The sequence below is a fragment of the Eucalyptus grandis genome, chromosome 3 (genome assembly GCF_016545825.1).
Source record: "Eucalyptus grandis isolate ANBG69807.140 chromosome 3, ASM1654582v1, whole genome shotgun sequence".
Taxonomy (NCBI): Eukaryota; Viridiplantae; Streptophyta; class Magnoliopsida; order Myrtales; family Myrtaceae; genus Eucalyptus; species Eucalyptus grandis.
The window spans coordinates 29,754,101-29,777,229 of NC_052614.1; the positions used below are offsets into that span (position 1 = coordinate 29,754,101).

Here is a 23,129-nt window from a genome sequence, read left to right on the forward strand (position 1 = left end):
CTCGCGGCTAATCCTCACGCTCACTCTCAGTTTCCCTCTCCAAGATCTCAAGTTTTTTGTATTGGGAGCGATGCGACGCGGGAATCTACTTTTCCTGAAGGACTACTATTACATTAGAGACGAGAAGCTCCCGTTGTTCGATTACATGGTCCTGAGAAGCGTCAATGGACTTTTACACGGAGGCATAGGGTACTTGCACTCTCAACGTCCCAATGTCTTCCATGGAAAATTCAAGTCAACCAGTATCCTCCTTACAGCGTCTTATGATCCGTTAGTTTCCGATTATGGCCCGAACCGCATCCAGGCGCCTCCGAAAGATGCATTGAAGGCCGCTGACCCTCAAAAGGACGATGTCTATAGCTTTGGGGTATTGCTTATGGAGCTTCTAACTGGGAAAATGTCTTGTGAGGCTGATTTTGCATATTTGTTTAATTCCACAACCGAAAGGCGCTGGGATGTTGATGATTTCGATCCTGAGCTGGGTAATTACCAGAATTTCCTGGATGAGTTAATGGGACTATTGCAGGTGGCGATGGCTTGCGCATCCAACCCCTCTCAGAGGCGACCTGCAATGTCTGTAGTACAGAGGATGATTGAAGACCGGCTGTCACAGCCACAGCACAACAAGATCATCGAAGCGAACGATGACTTGTCTAAAAGGACAAGGTTATTTTTTTCTTTTCCCAGAAACTGACAAAGTTCATCCCTGAATTTTCTAGATTCTGTATAAAAACATTGCCAACAAACGATCTATTTGACCTTTCGCTGTGCACAATTTTGATGCAATGAACAACAACAGCAAGTAGCTCCCTTTCACCTGACCAAATTATTGGTTTACAGACTTACATTCTCTCCTGGTCTACAGAGATAATCTCCACCAGAAAGTGCGTGTTATCTCCTGCATTAAAATGAAGTAACATGGACTATTGGTTTTACAGGGGTGCAATTCTAGTGTGTCAAGATTCTTGATGTGAAGCATGTGGACTAATCCTGGTGCACTATGGCCTTACAATGGATATTATTTAACAAAAATCTGTCTGACGGAGGGGTGTTGGAAGTCTCAGACAGAGTCTATGGTAAGCTTTCACTTATTCAGTATCAGTACGCTGTAATAATCTATATGTGCCATATTGACAGATTCCAGGATTCTATGTATGCTCCTTTATTTTTGTGGTTGGATGCAATGACAGCCTCTAGTCTAATTTTCTAAGATTTTCCTCCTCTAGGAGCACTAGAGTACTTCAACAATAGGGGAACTAGTGGAGATCTTATGTGACAAGTAATTAATGAGGGTAATAATGTCAAAAGAACAGAGAAGCTTGGGTACCGTAGTTTTTGGTCTTTTTCCCATTTTGGTCATAAAACAGGGCTCTAGGCTCATGAAACAACTACAGACTAAAAACTCTAGGATTGATGACTTTGTTACTTTGCAGATGAAGCATATACTTTCTGACATGTCATTAGTTGGGCTGTTGTGAGTAGCCAACCTACCCTGATTAAATAGCTGCACATCACAAGCGCTAACTTTTATAGAAGCATGTCATTGCATTTTTTATCACCGCTGATTGCAAGTACATTTCTTGTCTCAGCTAAAAGGAAATGCTTGTCCCAATCAATTTACACAACCCATAGCCCTGCTTTAACCTGGGATCATATCCACACTCATCTTAACCAACTTCCAGCAACTGCATAACCTTGACAGCTTTTGAGGGTGCATCAATGTCTTACTGACAAGCCAAATGGCCTTGGGGCTTAACTCTGATGAGATGGGTTCAGCTCAGGCCGGATTGAAGAGAAGAAAACCCATTAATCATCAAAGATCGCTAGGGTATCAAAAAAAATTTGAGATCAAACCCAAAACCAGAGTAGGTCGTCCAGTGTCCAATCCAAAAGACCATAGCACTGAAAGTAGGTGCATGAGTCATTCACCAAGACTTAAGAAAATACAAATAGAAGTTATTTTCTTTGAAAAGCTGGAAAGCCTAGAAGTAGAAAGAAGTATATTCCGATAGAGAGCTAATTAGCTGCAAGTTCTCTGTAAGGCTCCTCTGGGTGCTCCTGACTAGTCATAAATGCATATTTCACCACTCCCAAATGAACTTGCCAGTGAAAGGTCATAAGCATTCAAGATGTTCATCTGCAGAAGATTTCCATGAGGATTATTTCATTAGTTTATTCATCAGTTCTCTTGAAATATCACTCACCCTACACCTCAATGGAAATGATCCGCAGTAGATGGGTTTTCTAACCTTTTCTAGTCGCTATTTCTTGGAATTTTAAGAAGCTGTTTTTGTGGTTTAGTTTCTAAACAACTTTTGACTGCGTAGCAAGTCATCATTCACGATTTGGAAGCTTTCTTGCATGAGTACTTCGTTTCATAGTCTATCAAGTTCATACTGAGCCCAAAGGAAGATTGCACTTGGTGATAGATGTCTCCTGTTAGCTCTCTCTATTTTGGTACACTAATCTCATGCACATAATGATTTACTTATTTGGATGTTGATGCAGTGTTCGATTACTGTCTCACCTGGGATTGGTCTTTTTTCGGCCAAGTTACCACAGACTGGTTGTAGGATGACGAATATAAGTTTTACATGAGAGGCATAGTTGCAAAACTCCAAGACCAATTTCCTGCAGCCTCTTTCATGGTGCTCAATTTCAGAGAACAAGATAACCAAAGCCAAATGGCTAATTTGTTGTCTGGATATGATATAACTGTCATAGAACTCCCTCAAATTATGGAGGTTGCCCTATACCGACAGTGGAGATTATCCACAACTTTTGAGATCTGCCGATGAATGGTTGTCATCTGATATGCAACAGAATGTGCTGTCGATGCATTGTGAAAGGGGTGTGTGGCTAGTTTTGGCATTCATGTCGGCTTCTCTTTTGTTATATAGGAAGAAGCAGGATGGGGAGCAGAAAACACTTGACATGATTTACAAGAAAGTGCCCCGTGAACTCTTGCAGCTGACATCGACTCTAAATTTGTTGCCTTCCCAGCTGAGATACCTCCACTATGTTTCCATACAGAATGCTGGTTCAGATTGGCCTCCACCAGACAAGGCGCTTGTAATCAAAAGTGTTGAAGGGGCATGTCGTCCCACTGTTAAGATAACAGGACAGGACCCCTTTATGGTTGCTGATCAATCTCCCAAAGATCTGTTCTCCACACCCAGAAGGAGTGAACATGTGAGGCATTACAAACAGGTAATTCTAATTTTGTTGGCAATCGAAAAAACCTAAAATTATTCAAGAGATCTTGTTTGTATATGTTTGTTAGGTATGACTCCACTTGCTCTCCCATGTATTCATTAGTTTCTAGTACCAGACTTTTTCTCCTTATATATTTGTAAATCCTTGGATTGGAGCTTTAGGCAGTCACGGTTATCTAAATGTTTTGAATGTCTTAGTCATAGAGTTCTCCCTTTGTTAATCTGTCAAACCTGTTAAATCAAGCTGCAAAAGATCATTGTTTCGCAGGTTTACAATCGCATTCTGTAAAAAAGGCAAGTATGCCGCATTTTGAGAACCTGGCTAGGTTCAGTCTCCTTTTGAGTATATAAAACAGAATACATACTTATGTGCAGTCTAGTCAGAAGGATGAGTTATTGTTCTTTTATTTTTCTTTTTTTAGAGGCTATCATTCTTTTATTTTGCTTTCCTAGCAATAGTGTTTTGCTTCGTAGTTAGTACTAGGGGTGAGCATCGGTCCAGGGTTAAACCCTGGACCGACCTGACCGACGGACTTGCCCAACCTTGTCGGTCCCGGTCCGGTTCCTAAGGAGACTGGGTTGGTCTTTGGTCTTAGAATTCCTAGACCAAAGATCACTGCGGGTCGTCCTTGGTCCCGAGAGTTTCGGGTCGGTCCAACCTGCACCAACCTTGACAGAAGACCTAAAATATCTAATATATTATTTATCTAATATATTATTTATAATTTTTTATATAGAGAAAACCTTAAAATAAACGGCGTCAACAACACTAAACAACTCTTTAGAAGTTCAAGTAATTTTACATTATTCTTTAATAACTTAGGTTTTTAATGTCTTTTACGATATCAATAGTCATAATTTATGAAGGAGAAAAATGTTTTTGAGATGAGTCCTCATGGCGTCCAAAAAGGTAGCTTATGGCATCCTCTTTTAATATTCATTATTTTCTGTCTTATTTGTCCTCTTAGTTTTCAATTTGCTAAAATTGAAAAAAATAACTTTTTCGCTCGTCACTCAACACTCGCCTCGCTCCCTTTGGGTTAGTCATACCACTCGCTGCTCGATGCTTGCTTGGCTTGTTGCTCTTCGCTCGACATTCAATGCTCATTCTGTTCGACGTTTACCCCACTTGACCCTCACCGCTTACATTTCTTAGCTAACCTTGCTCATCATCGAATCCATTGAGTCGGTACGATCTTCTGTTGCCCTTTCAAGAAGTATAAAAAATAAAATAAAAAATTATTGGTTAGTCCTAGATTGATCATGAAACTGGACCGAACCCATTAGGTCGGTTCAGTTCTCAATCCTTTTATTAAGGAGTACAAAAAAATTAAAAAAAAAATTTATTAGTTGGTCCCGAGTTGACCTTGGAATCGAATCGGACCGACCGGTCCTTGGTCCCAAGCTCAATAGGGTCAGTCTTCAGTTCAAAAAATTGAGGACCAACGCTGTGCGGGTTAGTCCTAGGATTACGAGATAGACCAGCCCAACAGGGACCATGCTCACCCCTAGTTAGTACTAACTACAACTCTCCGAGGAATACAAGAATGTAAGAAAATAGATATTCCCTCTTGAGCACCAATTGCAGGGCCATTGCCTCATCCACCAGTCCATTTTGATGTGTGAGTTCACCAATGAATCATGGATGCTTAAGGAAATTGACGGATATAATGGTAGTTGACTATTTTAATTGTTCATATATTTTACTGCAGGCACTCAGTGAAACAGTTAAATTGGACATCCATTGTAATGTTTAAGGTGATGTTGTGCTCGAGTGTATGAGTATGGATGCTGGTCTTGAACATGGAGAAACAATGTTCCATGCATTGTTTAATACTGCATTTATATCGGATAATGTTATGAAGCTTGAGTTTGATGGAATGGATGTCAGGTGGGGTCGCCAGAATCAATTTCCTAAGGAATTTATGGCAGAGGTACTGGTTAGACGTCAAACCAACCATCTGTTATTTGACTTCATTTATTTTTCCTGGAAAGTAATTCATGTTCACTATCTGTGTATGGGCAGATTATTTTCTCACAAGCAGATGCTGCTACTTCACTCACAATGGTTGATTTGTCCAGTGATGAGGAACCAAAGGAGAACCGAATAAAGATAAGCTTGACAATGATACCTTCTTTTGAACCGTCTCAAGATGCAATCACGACACAAAATATTGTTGAACCCCCCAAAAATGCTGGCCCTCAAACAGCAACCATCTTCATCTTTGGCGATGCCTTAAGTTGTCATCTCAGGTAATACGTTGAGAGCGGAATTGTTTATTGCATGCTTCCAGTCACAGGGAAATGTTCGACACTCATTTTATATTGTTGATCGGTGAGGCTTATGAATTTTTCCGACTTAAAACATAGTCTGGTGCAGGTACCTCAATTGAAATGAACTGCCTCAAGTTCTCATCTCAGGTAATACGTTGAGAGCAGAATTGTTTATTGCATGCTTTCAGTCACAGGGAAATGTTCGACACTCATTTTATATTGTTGACCAGAGAGGCTTGTGAATTTTTCCGACTTAAAACATGTGAGGGAAATGTACATTGTATTATTCAATAAAGTTTAATATATATATATATATATGTGTGTGTATATCAAAATAAACCCTAAAAGTGGTAAAGACCCATTTATCCTTCTTACTTCTAACACTCCCCCTTAAGCTGAAGCATAAATATTAATCATGCCTAGCTTGTTACAAATATGTTCTATCCTCCCATTACCCAAGGATTTAGTGAAGATGTCTGCAAATTGTTTGCTAGTTCGAATATGACTAGGAAGAATCACTCCACTTTGCAACTTCTCTCGAATAAAATTTAATATTCATAGCTATATAAGACAGTATTATAAGAGTATGCTAATGATTAGAAACCTAAAACAAAAGTGAAATATAATGAAGGAGAAGAGCGCAGTTCGTGGTGGCGTTTCAGTCGAGAGAAATTTAGAAGTGACAGAAACCTTCCTCGGCTTTGTCCGGCCTCTGCGTGCGTGCTTTGTATCGTAGGGGTTGCTGAAGCAGTGATGAAGAGAGGGTGAGTTTCTTTTGGAGAGGCAAAAGGGCCTGTTTGTTAAAATGTGTTTCTATTACCACGAACACAAATTTTTGTTTTTTTTGTTCCTGGAAACAAAAAAGGAACATAAACGAGTTTATTTGCGTTTTGTTCCAAAATTATTTTTTTATTCCTAGAAACACATTTGGAATGGAAACAAGAAACAAAAAAAGTTGTTTCTTATTTATGGAACAAAATTTAGGAACACTTTTCTCTCTTTCCATTTTCTTCTCTCTTTTTCTTCTTCTTTTTCTTTCTTTTTCTTTGGCTGGCGACCTCGCGCTAGCCAAGGCGAGGCCGAGCCTCGCCTAGCCAAGGTGAGGCCAAGCCTCACCTAGCTACGGCGAGGCTCGGCCTCGCCGTGGCCGGGCGAGACCGTTGGCCCCCTCGTCGGCCGGTGCGACCGGCCAAAAGAAGGAAAAAAAAAAGGAAAATAAATAAGAAAATAAGAAAGAAAATAGAAAAAAAAAATAAAAATATTTAAAAATTAAAAGAAATAAAAAATTATACAAATTTACCCAACGTGTTTCTATTCTTTTTATTCTTGAACAGATCTACCAAACGCATTTTTTATTCAAAATTGTTTCTGAAGCAAAAATACTTTTTTTTTTAATTTCTATTCACGAAACAATTTTTAAACGAAATGTTACCAAACGCACCCAAAATAGTCTGTCCCACTAAACGTGATCGGCTCATCGAGAGAATTGGGCCCGGACGAATTGACCAATTAAATTGTTGCAGTATTGGGCTTGGGGTAATGAACCTATGGGCCTGCGATGGTGTTAATAGACTGGGCTGAAGTGAGCGAATTAGACTTAATATATAGGCTAAGGCAAATGAGTACGGGTTCTCCTCCCTTTTTATCTATTACTATTTTTTATTTTGTCCTTTTACAATTTTACAAAATATATGCCTGGCTGGTCGACAACTGTCATACACTCTCCCACAAAAATCAATGACGTCTGTGTCACTGTTGGACCGTACGACCAGCGATGCTCCTCTTACTTGATATATATTTCGATTAACTCATTCCTTTTATACCATCTTAAGATTTTCTCAAAATCGCACCTTGTTCGCGTTTTCTCACCTAGTGATTGCTCCTTACCCTTGTCGGATCAACTACTGGCATAGTCTTCTCACGAACCCCATGTTCATTAGAAGGATACTGCTCATACCATACATAACAACCTAGTTAATCTTTGTTTGGTTTAGCATTCCCAAGGGGCTTTGAGCCCCCAAAACTCATTGAAAATTTTTTTAGGTGTTTGATGCATCATTTGGAGGTCTTCTTGACTAAATGCTTACCTTTGAAATGCTAAAAGCTCAAAGCAGATTCGAATCTACTTTGGGCTTTCAGCATTTTCAGAATGCTAAAGAGAGGTTTAATGATTTTTTTTTCTTCCAATATTGCCTTCACTGATAATTGTGTTTTCCTATTTTACCCTAAAACATTATTGTTCATTGTCTTTCTCGTTGGACTTGTTTCTTCAAGAGTGAAGCTTAGTTGGCGGAGCTCGGTGACGACTCGAGCTCCGCCACCCAGGATCTGGTCGCTCATGCACCGCCGTCACGTGGATTACGACCTTAGGCGGCGTCGCTTGGGTCGCGCAACCCATGCAACGGGTTGAGCGGAGCTCAGCCAGCCAAATTTGGTCGCCCACGCACCACAGTCACATGGGTCACAGCCTCAGGCGGCGTCGCTCGGGTCGCAAACTTAGGCGACTCCGCCTGGGCTACCTCCCCACCACAACCACCAGCTCCGGCTGCCTCCCAATCATTCCCCTCTGCTTCAGCATCTCCTCCTTTTTCCTTTTCTCTTTTGCCTTTTTCTTTTCACCTCAAAACTACTTTGCAAAATACACCAAAATGAGAGTACCCAAACACTTTTGCCTTTATCAAATGCCTATTCTTCTAAAGATACTTTGGAAAATGCAAAGTCATTTCCCTAAAGTTAAACCAAACGCGCCCTTAGTTTCAATTGGGCCAAGCTAATTAAAGGAACACTATGAGTTTCTACATAATGTGATGACCATTTTGGTAGATCTTACTTATGAATAATATCACAAGCCTCAACTATTCGATATAGATCCAAAGAAGCACAAGAAGATAGCTTCGGGACGCCCTAACCCCGTAGAAAGAAAACGCCCAACGTTTGAAATTCCTGAATTTGGTGGTTCGTAGCTTACTTTAACCAAAAGTTTCCACATTTTCTAGTTCTTTCAAGTTTATTACTAACCCTTTGTTTTGTCTTCACTGGTGCTGCTTCGGTGAATTTCTAACTAAGTATTTCGTGAAGTTGCATTGCAAGGTTTAATCCAAAGGAAAAGTTGGTATTTTATGGTATGGCATGTATTTTGAGGACTAATGAAAACTTATATTATTTTGTGGCATCTCATCTTATAAAATTGGATTAAGCATCGGATGAATTTTTGAGTCGATTGTCATTTTGGTTGGACATGCATTAAATTGCTTGTGAAAATTTCATGAGCTACATTACTTACGGTAAAAGCGGGGAAAAAGAGTAGAAAGCACCAAAAACATACATAGTACCATAGTAGGCCAACTGAGAGCGACAGGCATAAGATGTTCACATTCTCTAAAGCAAAATTATGACTCCCTACATTAACGAGAATACATGATAACTAAGCTTCAAGATAGACTACCTGAATAGGATGACCACATTAAGTAGTCTTCAGGATGGCAAAATCGCATAGGACTCTAGAACATTGCTCGTCAATTGCTTTGAATGTCATATATGACAAGTCATATTTAAGGTAGAGGAGAAAAGAGGAAACTTATTATTTTTAGCATCAGGAATTTTGATTAGTCATAAATCCAAACTTGTTAGACTCATTAGAAGTTGTGTTATCAATTAGAGTGATGCATTTATCACCAATCTAATGACAAATTAAATTAATAACAAGAATCATTAAATTTCTGTAGGTAAACTCTTGCTCTAGCACCTCTCTTCACAACCAATTAGACTAAATTTCCTATAATAGCATGTACTAAATCACTTTTTTCCGTCAATGTCAATTCTATCGAAGTATAAATACTCATATATAGTCATACAAACCTAACTAAACTATGAAGTAAAAAAACCCAGCTCAAAGATATTCCATTTTATAACTGTAAGATGATACTATAGATAACAACCGACAACACTGGCATAGATCAATATAAGAAAAGCTTACAAGTTTACGTAGCCTTTGCACATGAGGGCCCTCTCTTTGCAATGATGACCACCCACTGCCAATCTTCGTATTAACTTGAATTAATTAAAGAAATAATTAGAAAGAAAATAAAGAGTGGCGAACTAAATTCTCCTTTTTGACGATTTTATAAAATTTCAAGTTAAGACATGTTTGAGAACTTTGGTTGGCATATCATTGATACCGATTCTTTGATATTCCATGCAAAATCAATTATGAAACAATCATTTTTTTTCCCATCATTCCCATTGACTCTGCTGTTATATGCATTATCTATGGCATAAGATTACTAGCTGCAATCTAAGCTAGGGGTGTGTTTTTTTTTTTTGGGGAAAGTGTTATTCGGGATTTGATTTTATGAGCTTTGTTAATAGAAAATAACTAGTCAACCAAAAACACTTTTCTGGTCAATGAAAATATTCATGTATAAATTAAGGAAAGTGAATTCTTAAATTTAAAGAGGTGAAAACATTTTTCGAAGTTGCTAATCTCAAATTTGTCGTTTTCTTTCTTTTTTTCCTTCATTTTCTTTTATTTCTTACTTAGTTGGTTGTCGGGCCTTAGCGGCCGACCACAAGCATGGGCTGGCGAGGCTCATGCTTGCGAGCACGAGGTTGAGGTTGTGGGCCTCGCAAGAGGTTGACGCTTGACAAGATTTGGCAAGCTTTAGCTCAAAATCACCAACCTTGCGCAAGGTCGAGCCTAGTTGGTTCGTGCCTCGTGCTTCGAGCTTGAGGCCGGCAAGCTTGAGTCTCACCAGATTTTGGCAAGCTTTGTGCTTGAGCTCGCTTGTGGTGTCACTAGCCAATTGTAGTAGAGAAAGGAGGAAAAATAAAAGAAAAGAAAAGACAAGAAAATAAAAGAAATAAAATTAATTAATTTTAAAAAATATAAAAAAAATTATTTAAAAGTTTGATATTTTTTGGCTAAGATAAAGTCATGAGATTGAAATCATTTGTTAATAAGACCCAAATATATATATATATATATATATATATATATTCATTTTACATTACTAAATAAAGGAAAATTAATTGTATTCTGTGAAAGGCTTTTCCAAAAAATATTTACTTTTATCGTTAAATTTTTCATGAAATAAATGCACCCTACATTTGTGCATATACGTACCAATTGAAGTATCACGACATTCGGCCAAAAATATGAAGACGGAGCTAGAGAGAGAGAGAGAGAGCTGTTACAAGTTGATTTAATCCCTAATTGGGTATTATTTTAGTTCCAGGAGAATCCAATGCGCCAAATTCCCTAGGCTTCCGGCTGGGTTGAGTTTTCATATGTTTCTAGCAATTGAATAGGTCATTAGATTTATGTCAATTGGCTTATATACAATATTAGTGGAATGCCAAATATAGTAGAACGGATGTTCTGTACAATTTCCTTACTACGGCATGTTTAATAAATTTGAATACAGAAAAAAAGATTAATTTGATTAGTAATGTTATAATTACAAATAACATTCACAAGTGATTAATAAATCTCGTGTATATTTAGGTAACTTGATATATATATGTCAATAGATTTATTGTGGATGAATTAATTTTCTAATCATTCAAATAAGAATTCTAAGGGGCACGGGATCATATAAATGTGCAAAGAATTCCAAGGTTCCATTTATTTGAGAATAATTATTTTCAATTATTTTTTAATTTTTTTTTGGTGTTTAGATGATGAAAAATTAATCAATCTACACAAAACAACAAGATTAGATAAGGAGGAAATGACTTCCCCATTCAGCAAGGATGAAATCATTTTTCTTAAACAGCGAAATAATGAAAACTAATTATCTTTCTAAAAACGGATTTTCATGGTAAACATTTTTATTTGTCGTGAAGTTTGCACCGAAACATCCTAAATTTTGTTTTCACGTTCCTCTTCTATCCTCAGGCCTAAATCTATGTTGCATAGATACGTTACATGTGTTTCCGTGTTGTGTCCGACATGTGTCAGAGTGTGTCGGACACATGTTGACCGTGTGTCGGATTTGTCGACACGTTTCAACACGCGTGTCCAAAAGACGATGGAGGGTTGAGGCAAGGGCGAGGGAGCAGAGATGAGGTTGCGAGCGATGGCGAGAGATGGCGAGAGAAAGAGCAGAGGCGAGGGCTGCCACTCTATGATGCTGTGATGGATCGGCGACGTGGCTGCAGCTGCAAGGGAGGAAGGGTTGGAGACGAGGCGGTGAACGATTATGATGACTGATGAGGGTTGAGAGCAAGAAGAGATTGAGAGGAAGGAGGGTTATGCGGCGAGCAGGAGGAGAAGAAGGAGGGCGCGCTAGGGTTTTGAGAAGAGAACTAAAAGAATAAAAAAAAAAATTAAAAAGTAATTTCGAAAAGATACGAGGGAGGAGTTTTTTGAGGGGACCACTCGGGGACTTTTTATTTTAGATTTGGTGGGGGGGGGAGGGTTGGTGGGGTGGAAAATAAAATTAAAAAGTAATTTCGAAATTACACAAGAGAGGAGTTTTTTTATGGATAATATCCTAAAAAACCCCAAACGCCTAGGTACACTTGTGACAAATTTACCCAAAACTATATTTTGACCACCAAAAATCCCAAACCTGGTATACTTTTGACAAATTTACCCCAAACTCCAGTACACTTGTGACAAATTTACCTTATCTTAGTTTTCGTTAAATTTTATTCTCAAATTATTAAGTTAAATAACATATGACAGTTAACCAAGTATACCAATTTAAGATTTTACGTTCCGTTTGTCACATTTTACAATTTTTATGATTTTTTTGTGGTATTAATCCAATTTAGCATAGGATATATTTATTACAAATTTACCAGTTTAGGGTTTTTTGCAGTCGAATAAATTAGTTTGGGGTAAATTTGTCATAAATGTATCAGTTTAGGGTTTTTTTATAGTTAGTTGGGGTAAATTTATTACAAGTTTACCGGTTTGAGGTTTTTCATGGTCAAAAAAATAGTTTGGGGTAAATTTGTCAAAGTTGTGTCTGGGTTTGGGGTTTTTAAGGTATTAACCCTTTTTTTTTTTTGACCACTCGAGGACTTTTAATTTTCGATTTGGTGGGAGGGGGTTGGGGAGTTGGTGGGGGTGGGAAATAAAATTAAAAAGTAATTTCGAAAAGATACGAGGGAGGACTTTTTTTTTTTGGGATCACTCGAGGACTTTTAATTTTCGATTTGAGTGGGTGGAAATAAAATTAAAATTTAATTTCGAAAAATAAAAATATCAAATGTTAAATGATTAGCATAAATTCATTTTAGGTTTTATTTATTTATAAATTAAAATCAAATTAATTAAAAATAAAAATATTTATTTAATATACAACGTGTTTGTCGAAAATTTTTATTTTTGAAAAGCGAGACGTTGGCGTGTCGTTGTGCCGTGTTGTCGCAAGTAGGCTTAAATAATGGACGTGGAATTGTAGCACCGTGCCGTTGACCTCCTCGGGATGAACGAAGAAAATGGGATGAGCAGATGACAAGAAGAACTAAACCAAAAGAGAGGGGACGAAGACTGAAGAAAGCTGTTGTGCTCGGGTGGGGAACTTTAGTACCATGATCTTCATGCTGTTTACGGCGCTCGTGATATTTTCGAGACGAGCCTTTTTGCTGACCAAGGCCTTCGACTCGTCATCGGTCCCAATCGCAGTCACTGAATCGCCGTCGCGAGCTCCGGGAATGGCTGAGCCGGAGGAGAAGCGAATAGACGAGGTGCTGTCGCACCTGATCCTGCTGTCGCAGCGCGTCCGCTGGGCGGTGGATGAGGCCGAGTCGTTCAGGTCCGAGTGCTCCGAGCTAGGCAAGCAGGCCGACCGCCTCTCCGACATGCTCCACTCCCTCGTCCGCTTCACAGCCTCCGCTCCGTCCCTCTACGAGCGCCCCATCCGCCGCGTCGCCACCGAGGCCTCCAGGAACCTGGAGCAAGCCCTAGCCCTAGCTCGCAAGTGCAAGCCCCACAACATCCTCAGCCGCGTCCTCACCGTTAATAGTGCCGCCGAATTTAAGAAGATCACGTTCCTCCTCGACGCTTCTCTCGGGGACCTGAAGTGGCTGCTCATTGTCTTCGATCCCGAAGGTAAGGGTGGTGGTTTTATCGCGCTGCCCCCGGTTGCGAGTGATGAGCCGATTCTGGCTTGGGTTTGGTCCTGCATCGCCTCGCTTCACATGGGGCCCCTGCCTGTTCGAATTAAGGCTGCAAATAATTTGGCTTTGCTCGCGCAAGCCAATGACAGGATCAAGACGATTATCGTGGATGAAGGCGGCATGCCTCCGCTGGTCAAGCTCCTGCAGGAGAGTTCGGCTCCCGATGCTCGAAATGCCGCCATGACTGCGGTCCGCTACTTGGCCTATGATCAGGGGCGAGGTATTGAAGACCGGCAGTCCCAGCCACCGCCTGACCAGATCATCAAAGCGAATGATGATTTGTCTAGAAGGTCACGGTGATTTTTTAGAAACTGTCAAAGTTTACAACTGCATGGGCTAGGTTCTTTATGACAACATTACCAACATACAATCCATTGCACCTTTTACTATGCACATTTCATTCAATGAACAGCAAAGCAAGTAGCTCCTGTTCCTCTGACATAAATTATTACAGTCTCCTAGTCTGCATAGATAATCTTTCTTGATCGGAAAGTGCCTGTTATGTCCTGCATTATGATGAAGTAACACGGACTTTTGGTTTACATGAGTGTAATTCTAGTGTGTCAAGATGCTTGATGTGAAGCGTATGGATTAATGCTGTTGCACTATGGCCTTACTCTGGATATTCTCTTACAGGAATCTGCCCGATGGAGGGGTGTTGGAAGTTTCCGACAGAGTCTATGGTGAGCTTTCACATATTCTGTATCAATATGCTACAATAGTTTATAGCGCAGTGTTGTCAGATTCCAGGATTCTATGTATACTTCTTTATTTTAGTGGTCGGATGCGATAACAGCCCGTAGTCTTATTTTCTATTATTTTCCTCCTCTAGGGGAATTAGTGGAAAACCTAAGTATCAACAAGGAATGAACGAAGGTCATAATATGTCAAAAGAACGCACAAGCTTGTGTACTGTAGTATTTGGTTCTTTTCCCATTTTGGTTGTAACTCGGGCTCTAGGCACATGAAACGAATACAGACTAAAAATTCCAGGATCGATGACTTTGTTACTTTGCAGAAGAGGCATAAAGTTTCTGTAGAGAAGTTAGTTGCTAGTCCACCAACTGTGATTAGATAGCCGCTCGGCACAAGCATTATCTTCCACAGAAGAATGTCGTCACATTTCATATCACTGCAATTGCAAGTTCATTTCTTGTCTCAGCTAAAAGGAGCGAGCTGGTGTTGTTGGGGAACCCCGCAAAGAGGTTCGATTTTGAGGATGTTATGAGGGCCAGTAAGCAGGAATTAAGGAAAGGGAAGTTCGGGATGACTTACAAGGTTGACCTGGACGATGGAACAACCACGGTGATCTTGAAGATGCTCGAGATTGAGGACTTGTCGGCCGAGGATTTCCGGGACAAGGTGGAAGCCATCGGTGCGATGGACCACGAGAACCTGCTCCCTTTGAGAGGCTACTTCTACAGCAAGTACATGAAGTTCCTCTTGTACGATTACATGCCCGGGAAAAGCTTGTTCGGCCGATTACATACATACAGACGATGGGGAGGGCATCCCCTGAGCTGCGAAGTCAGGCTTTTGATTGCCCTTGGAGCTGCCCGGGCCATCGAGTACCTGCATGCCCACGATATTCACTCCGGGAACATCAAGTCATCCAACATCTTCCTCACGTCATCCTGCGAGGCCCGGATCTCTGATTACAGCCTCGGCCTCCTCGCATGGTGGATCCCGGTCTCTGTTTATGGCCGCTCTAAACGGCCGAAACGGCCCGACCCTGCCGCTCGGCGCCAACAAAAAAGCGGTAGATGTGTATGACTTCGGGCAGCTGCTTCTGGAGCTCCTGACGGGGGAGCCACACCCGCAGCTTCTCCTCAAGGAGCAAGGTCAAGGTACAGATCTTCCTCAGTTGGTCGAGTTCGCTCTTCACAAGATGATTGCTAATATTTTTAAGTGGGAGCTCATGACGTGCCACGAATTCAAGGAGGGAATGGTTAAGCTGTTGGAGGTGGCGATCAGTTGTGTATTTCTACAATCACATGAGCCCCTTTCGATGTCTGAAGTACGGAGGAAGATCGAGGAGTTGAACGATACGTATGCTCGGTAAGTTCATATAAAAAAGTCAAAAATGCTTCGTCACCTAACTTCATCATGACCGCATTTGGCAACTTGAATTCACTTTAATATTTTACAATGTTCACCATAGAAAAGTTAATTACCGTGGAAGTCGATGTCAAACTGAAGAGGAGTGGGGAAGGTGGGAAAGAAACACGTGAGTTTCGCATCTTTGATGCAATTATGAACAGTAAGGAGTTTCAGGGTATTGATTACTTGTATAGTAGGAAGAACTAGTAAGGGTAACTATCTACTAACAATCTTTCCTGCAATAAAAGAAGGCTCCACCCAAAATAAATGAATCAATGACACAAAGTTTCCCCCAGCCCAAAGTTACGTGGAACAATGTGTCAATCGTCTTGGATATATCGAATTAGGATGACTTCTGGTATCCCTTCAAGACGTGGGTGCTAGTCTAGCTCTTTCAAGATGCTTGACTTAAAGAAATTTGATTCAATCTTGGTGAACGATGGCCTTACCCAGCTTTTACTTTTCGCAGGAAACAACCAGATGGGATTCTGGAAGTTTCTGAAAGAGTTTATGGTAAGTTTTTTTAGATGTTCAATTTTGGTCTCTTGATTATTTGGAAGTGCAACATAGCAGGGTTCCGTGTTCTAACTACTTTCTTTGCTTTAGAGTTCTGGATTAATTGAGCGGGTATTCATGGCCTCTACTTTTGTATTCTACGATTTACCTTCTCTTGGGACAAAGGTACTTCAACAATAGGAGAGTCAACGGGTAGCCTCTTTGGAGGTCTACTGAGCTGTCTAAGATAAGAAACAACCCGTTTCCTGCAAAAGCGGAGTAATATCTGACCGGAGGTCTAGTGAGCTGAACTCATTGTCTCCTACCAACAAATGGTGATTAGCATGCCACCATGCATAAGCATTACCTACCTAACAAATTGTTTCGTGTGCCCTTGCGGTCGCTTTTGACTAACTTTGTTTGCCAATTATGAGTCCACTTCTAGTATCACTCAACGGAAACTCATGTGCCGGGCCATGGTTAATTCATACCACAGTCCATGGCTTCTGTGACTGCTGAAAGTTACCTATTGAAAAGGAAAGCTCATTCAAAAAGTCAACACACACATTACTTAACACTCTGTAGCTGGTGAAAAATATTCGAACCTGTGTTGTCAACTCCCACTTGACAAATTCTTTAACCTACACTGTTTGTGAATAATATTTTGATTTGCAGTCAAAAGCAATATGCAATAATGGAGAAATACCTCTGTACAAGTTTAAAAGTTCTACTAAATCTTCTTAAAATTGGTTCAGCTATAGGCAGTTCTGGTCCTAATTCTTGATTAGAGTCTACAACAAACAATTTCATAATCCTTAACCAGAATGTTCTTAGAAACCCCCTCCAATTGAATCTCTCTAGTTTCTTCTATTTGTTTCCTCACACTAGATTCTACCGCAGATTTGTGATTGTACATTATGTTTTCATTGAATATAATACCATCAGTTCTTATTGTTTTCCTATTTTGTTCATCCACACATCGATAGTCAAAATAATCAGAACCATATCCAATGATAAAACATTTCCAAATCTCTGCATCAATCTTGTTTATATTTTAAAAATCAATGTGCACTTATTAAAACACAACCGAAATGTTTAGAAATTTACTTTCTTTCCAGTCCTTTTTTTTTTTTTTTTTGGTAGCTTGAAATCAAGTGGACCTGAAGGTCCTATGTTGATTAGGAAGTTGCTTCGTTACCTACATCTGCTCAAAATGTTTTGGACAATCCTACATGCATCCTCATACTTCTCGCATGCTCATGCAGAGTTTAGTTCATCCTCTCAGCTCGGTTTTGCAACGGTCTGTGGGAACCGGTCTAGTCATCCTGATTTCATTCTATGCAAAAAACTTCTTGAACTCACTATAATCATCCTCACTGCCATTGTCACCTAGACATTTAACCTTAATCTGGTCTCATTCGCCGCTTCAGCTTTTCACGTCTTAAGAACAACAGACAAAACAATTTTTTTTTTTTTTTTTAGAAAATAAAGTCATACTTTCTTGGTGGAGTTGTAAGCAAATTTATTTTTGAATAGATTTCCTAGTTGAAAAAAAAATCCAATTCTTGCCTATATGTAAGAAGTGGATGTTCTTTATGAAGATTACCAAAGAGGAGTTTCTGCGTGTAAATTACACCTTGAAGATATCAAATTGTGTTGAAGCCAGTAATCTTGTAGTAAGATTTGTGAATTCCTTCATGAGATTGAAAGATTCTTTTGCGAGGAATTGTGGGGTTAAATACTGCATGAGTTTTTGGATGTAATTGGGGGTTAGGAAATATTGAGTGTTTGAGTGATTCGAGTATGATTGTAATCTATGTTGTATTGCTTGATCAATAGTGAAACTAATTGCTGCTCTCCCCGTGGACGTAGGTCACTATGACCAAACCACGTAAATCTGGTGTCCTTATTTTATTATTCGCTCGCTTGCTTTTCCAACAATAAGCATTCAATAGGTTTATCTATAGAAGATTCTCATGAGGTGCTTGTCCTTCAAGCTCAGGGGATCATATAATTAGTTGATTCATCACTTCTCTAGAAATATCATTCACACTGCACCTCTATGGAAATGATTTGCAGTACAGGTGTTTCCTACTTAACAACTCTTTTTTGGAAGTTTATGAACTTAATTATTTGGTTTAGTTTCTAAACAACTTTTGACGGCATAGCAAGTCAACACACACGATTTGGAAGCTATCTTGCATAAGTACTTCATTTTTCCTCAAGAAGTAAATTCATTTCATAGTCTGTCAAGTTTATATTGAGCCCAATGGAAGGACACACTTTATTATAGACGTCTCCTGTTAGCTTCGTCTATATTTGTACAGAAATCTAATGCATAAAATGATTTACATATTTGGATGTGCATGCAGTGTTTGAATACTGTCTTAACACGGAAATCTTATGCACATAATGATCAATGAGTAATATCAACAAAGTCCCATTTGATCCCCTTCCTCATGCCCCTTCTTCTAACTTGCTTGTTTCAGGAACTCCACAAATGTCACCTTCGCTGTCAGAAAGTTTGGTTCATTCAGCTCTTAAGGGATCTTTTGGAAGTTTTGAATTAGCCACGAAATCACCTTGCACTTCGCTTGAGTTGGATCAACAATATGACACAACCGTGGAAGAGAATGGTCAGTCATTCTCACTGTCCGATCTCACAGGTTCATTTTCTTCTTCCTCTGTACGATCCCAGACATCCTTATTGGCTTAGGGGCATTATCATCGAGCAATATTGAAAAGTCCAATTGGATCCCCTTCCTCATGCCCCTTCTCCTAACTTGCTTGTTTCAGGAACTCCTCCATCGTCCATTGTGAATAATTCACCTCAGGTTTCTTGTGTTCCTCCCCCTCCTCCTCTTCCTTCTGTGGGTCATGTGGAGCAAATGATGCCTTCTTTTGAACCGTCTCAAGATGCAATTATGATGCGAAATATTGTTGAACACCCAAAATCGCAGGCCCTCAATCATCAGCTATTTTTGTCTTCAGAAATGCCTCAAGTTGTCATCTCAGGTAATACGTTCACAACGGAATTTTTTATGCATGCTTCTAGTCACGGAGGAATGATTCGCACTCATTTTTCATTGTCCACCACAGAGTATTATGAACTTTTTCGATTTTAAACGTAGGATGGGGCATGTACCTGAATTGAATTGAACTACCTTTACTCGGTCACAGCTTGATTCATTTAAGTTCAGTTCCGCTTGGTCCAGTCCAGCCATAGAGTTACTGAAAAACAGTTTGACCAATTGGCGAGACACATACAACACAGACGTGGAATAGTCAGTCATCTCTCAGATGAAGGGATTGTTTTGGCTAGTAGGACCATGCAATGCTCCTATAATAACTATCACATAATTTCATTCTAATTAGATGTAAATCTATGAAATAAATTTCTTTGGACTCAAAATCTATGAAATAACTATCACTCATAAAAGGTCACTTTGGACTCAAAATTTCACAAGTTGTAGCCATTGTCTGCTGGGATAGGGTGCTTATCACCACGGTTTATACTTCAAGGAAATTTCCATTGAATGAAATAAATTTCCTTAAAGTTGCCTCGCGTTCTGCAATTGCCTGAATTCTCTTTATGGCCATTATTGCTTAACATTTTCATGTAAAATAGGTGAGAACACGGAATCTGTGAAGTGGGAAGAAATAGCAGCTGTGACAGAAACAAACATGGAGGTAACTTCTGTCAGTGACTCAGCATCCTCATCAGCTATCAACAATGGCAGTGTAGAAGCTACTGCGGCAGGTGTCTCCAACTTGGTGCAAATCCCTGATTTGACACTGCCAAAACAGGAAAAAGTGTACCAGCAGGACGGCTCACCATCATCAACCTCCATGTCATCTGGATATGACTATGATGTCTTCCTGAGTTTTAGGGGGCCAGATACTCGCTCAGGCATTACAAATTTCCTCTATACCAGGTTGCTAGGTGCTAGAATCCACACATTTAAGGATGATGAAGAGCTCCGAGTTGGAGAGGAGGTTGCTCCTGAGTTGCTAAAAGCTATCAGCCAATCAAAAATTGCAATTCCCATCTTTTCCAAGAGCTACGCCTCTAGTAAATGGTGTCTTAATGAGTTGGTCCAAATGGTGGAGTGTAGTAAAATAGGGAGACAGAAGGTTATGCCCCTTTTTTATGGCGTTACTCCAAAGGAGGTCCGTCATCAAAGTGGGTCTTATAAAGAAGCCTTTATTTCGCATAAGGAGAAATTTGGTGCCAACGTTCGTAAGTGGGAAGCTGCTCTCAACTACGTAGCCTATCTAAAAGGATGGGACGATTCGAAGAAGGATAGGTACGTCATTTTCTGAGTTATCATTTTGGCGCGATATTCCATAATATTACCTTTTCTTCTTATTATGTTTTCCCTTTCCCTTCCATGATATTAGAGGTGAAGGAGAACTGGTAGAAGAGATTGTCCAGGAGGTTATAAATCAGTTGAAAATGGCTTGTCTCGCCGATAACAGATGCTTGGTCGGAGTTGAAAGTCATGTGCAGAAGATCGATACAATGATGTGTGTTGATTCGAAAGACATAAGAATTCTTGGAATCCATGGTATGGGGGGCGTTGGAAAGACTACTCTTGCCAAAATCATCTACAACCGGCTGTCACATCATTTTGAAGCTTGTTGCTTCCTTTCTGACATCAGGGGAACTTCAGAGCTTAAGGGCATCGAAGTTTTGCAAAATCAACTAATCTCCGATGTTCTCAAAAGAAAGGGGTCAAACATTAGCAATGTTGAGGAAGGAATCAAGATAATACAAAATAGTTTACGCGATAGAAAGGTTCTGGTACTACTTGATGATGTCGATCAAATGGCTCATTGGGATGCACTGATAGGAAAACCTGCATTGGTTGGTTTAGGAAGTAGAATAATCATAACTAGTAGAAATAGGGATATTGTCGATGTTCTTAAGTCTTGTTATCCATATGAGCTTATGAGCATGAACTTCAATCAATCTCTTCAACTTTTTTGCAAACATGCTTTCGGAAGAGATTACCCTACAAATGATTATGTTGCTATCTCCAGAGAAGTGGTCAGAAGTACAGGAGGTCTTCCTCTTGCTCTTGAGGCTATAGGTAAACTACTTCCGTGCAGAAGCAAACATTTGTGGGGTACGATATTAAAGAAGTTGAAAGAAGTTCCTCTCAAAGAAGTAAAACAGAAGTTGAAAATAAGTTATGATGCCCTGGATGATAGGGAAAAGCATATCTTTCTTGATATAGCTTGCCTTTTCGCTGGATTTGATCAAAGGATAGCACTCTGCTCGTGGAAAAATTCCAAGCTCTTCCCAGAAGTAGATCTTGAGGTCCTTCAGAAAATGTCTTTGATTAAAATCAGTGAAGACAAGAAGATATGGATGCATGATCAGCTCAAAGGCCTTGGTAGAGACATTGCTCATAAAAAATTGATAAAGAACGAGAAAAACAGACTCGGTCGCGGAGCCATGAGGAAGGTTTGGATGGGGTGATGGAAACGAAGGTAAATTTGCATTTCAATTACTTTATCCTCATCAACTTGACAAGTTTAGGCCTTTTCACTGTGATTGTATGCTCAATAATATTTAAGGAAGGTATTTCTTATCTCATGATTAGTATTATGACTTGTTTTTTGGTTATACTAATGCTTAGATTTATTTTTTATGTTCGGAACGACCATATATACTTGTTGAATATAGTATCCTTGCTCTCTTGTTTTGCCGTCGCAGGGAACAAAAAAAATTGAAGCTCTTTGCCAAATGTTTGACCCTCAGTTGCTATATTATTTTGCCAACGAAGAAGTCGAAAGGCCGTCTAATCAAAGATACACTGTTGTGAGGGTTTTCCAGAAGAATTGGCTTTCAAATGATTTCCCAGCCAATCTACAAAACAAGACGCTTATGCTTTCCAAGTTGAGATGGCTTTCGTGGCATCATTTTACCAATTTTTTCATGATGAACATAGTCATTCTGCATTTGGGGCACTGCCCTAGTCTCATTGACGTTCAAAGCATTGAAGGCTTGGCAAGTCTCAGGATTTTGAAGCTCATAGAAATTCCGCTATTGGAGAGATTACCTGAGCTATCAAAATTAAAGAAGTTCAATGAACTGCAATTAGGGCACTGCCATAATCTGATCGACTTGCAAAGCATAGAAGGCTTGGGGAATCTCAGAACTTTGAAGCTCATACAAATTCCGCTACTGAAGAGATTAAGTGATCTATCAAACTTGAAGAAACTCACTGAACTTCACTTGCGATACTGCCATGGTCTAACTGAAATAAAAAGCTTTGATGGTTTGGAGAATTTGATGATCTTGAAGCTAGGTGAACTTCCTCTACTTGAGAGATTGCCCAATTTATCGAACTTGAGGAAGCTTACGCATCTTGACCTACGACAATGTCAAAATCTTGTGAAGATTCAAGGAAGACTGGAGTCATTGGAAGACTTGAGCATAAAAGGATGCAGATCTTTAGATGAGATGTTTGATCCAGGTTCGAGTTTCAAGAAACTAAAATCTTTGCGAATACATGATTGCGAGAAGTTACATCTTGACAGGATATGGGTCTCGAAATTTGAAAGATCTGATAGGGTATATGGAAATTCCAGATGTTTGATACTGAGTAAAGTGGGCATTTGCGTTTGTCAGCTGGGTAGACAGTTCTTTTTGCCATCGCTTCCATAGTGAAAACAAATAGACATGTAATGCACAAATTGTGTTTAAAGAAGAGCTGATCAGGTCATCCTCTTGTCATTACAATCTGAGGGGGATATGATTTTCTTCAAATACAACTACTAATTTTGTCCAATACAAGAGTTGATTAGGTCATCCTCTCATCATGATTTAATTGGAGTTTTACTGATTCCATAGATCCACATCGTCTTATCAAAATGTCAATACTCATTGTGCACACTCGTATTGTA

At 39.6% G+C, this 23,129-nt stretch overlaps 2 protein-coding genes and 1 long non-coding RNA gene across 4 annotated transcripts in view; all 3 read left to right on the forward strand.

The window, feature by feature from the left end:
• The first annotated feature begins 518 nt into the window (after window positions 1-518).
• LOC108958517 lies at window positions 519-3,089 on the forward strand. Its single transcript, XR_001985732.2, has 3 exons — window positions 519-666; window positions 939-1,076; window positions 2,509-3,089. It is a non-coding gene; the product is annotated as an uncharacterized LOC108958517 (long non-coding RNA).
• A 57-nt stretch (window positions 3,090-3,146) lies between these two features.
• On the forward strand, window positions 3,147-5,777 carry LOC104437119 (formin-like protein 18). 2 transcript variants are annotated; one of them, XR_005549000.1, is made up of 3 exons: window positions 3,147-3,210; window positions 4,928-5,149; window positions 5,242-5,777. XR_005549000.1 is itself a non-coding variant. In XM_039308127.1 (2 exons), exons 1-2 carry the CDS (start codon window positions 4,994-4,996, stop codon window positions 5,470-5,472), a joined length of 387 nt encoding a protein of 128 aa, XP_039164061.1. In that variant the 5' UTR covers window positions 4,731-4,993; the 3' UTR covers window positions 5,473-5,777. The 2 variants fall into 2 exon arrangements, 1 of the variants encoding a protein (XP_039164061.1); XM_039308127.1 differs by lacking the exon at window positions 3,147-3,210 and having other exon boundaries at window positions 4,731-5,149.
• Window positions 5,778-12,926: 7,149 nt separating this feature from the next.
• Window positions 12,927-23,129, forward strand: part of LOC120291796 — a 43,537-nt gene continuing 33,334 nt past the window's right edge. Inside the window, exons 1-2 of the mRNA XM_039309534.1 lie at window positions 12,927-13,915; window positions 14,256-14,302. Of these exons, the coding sequence (XP_039165468.1) occupies window positions 13,032-13,915; window positions 14,256-14,302 (931 nt within the window). The 5' untranslated portion in view covers window positions 12,927-13,031. The remainder of the gene's footprint in view (window positions 13,916-14,255; window positions 14,303-23,129) is intronic.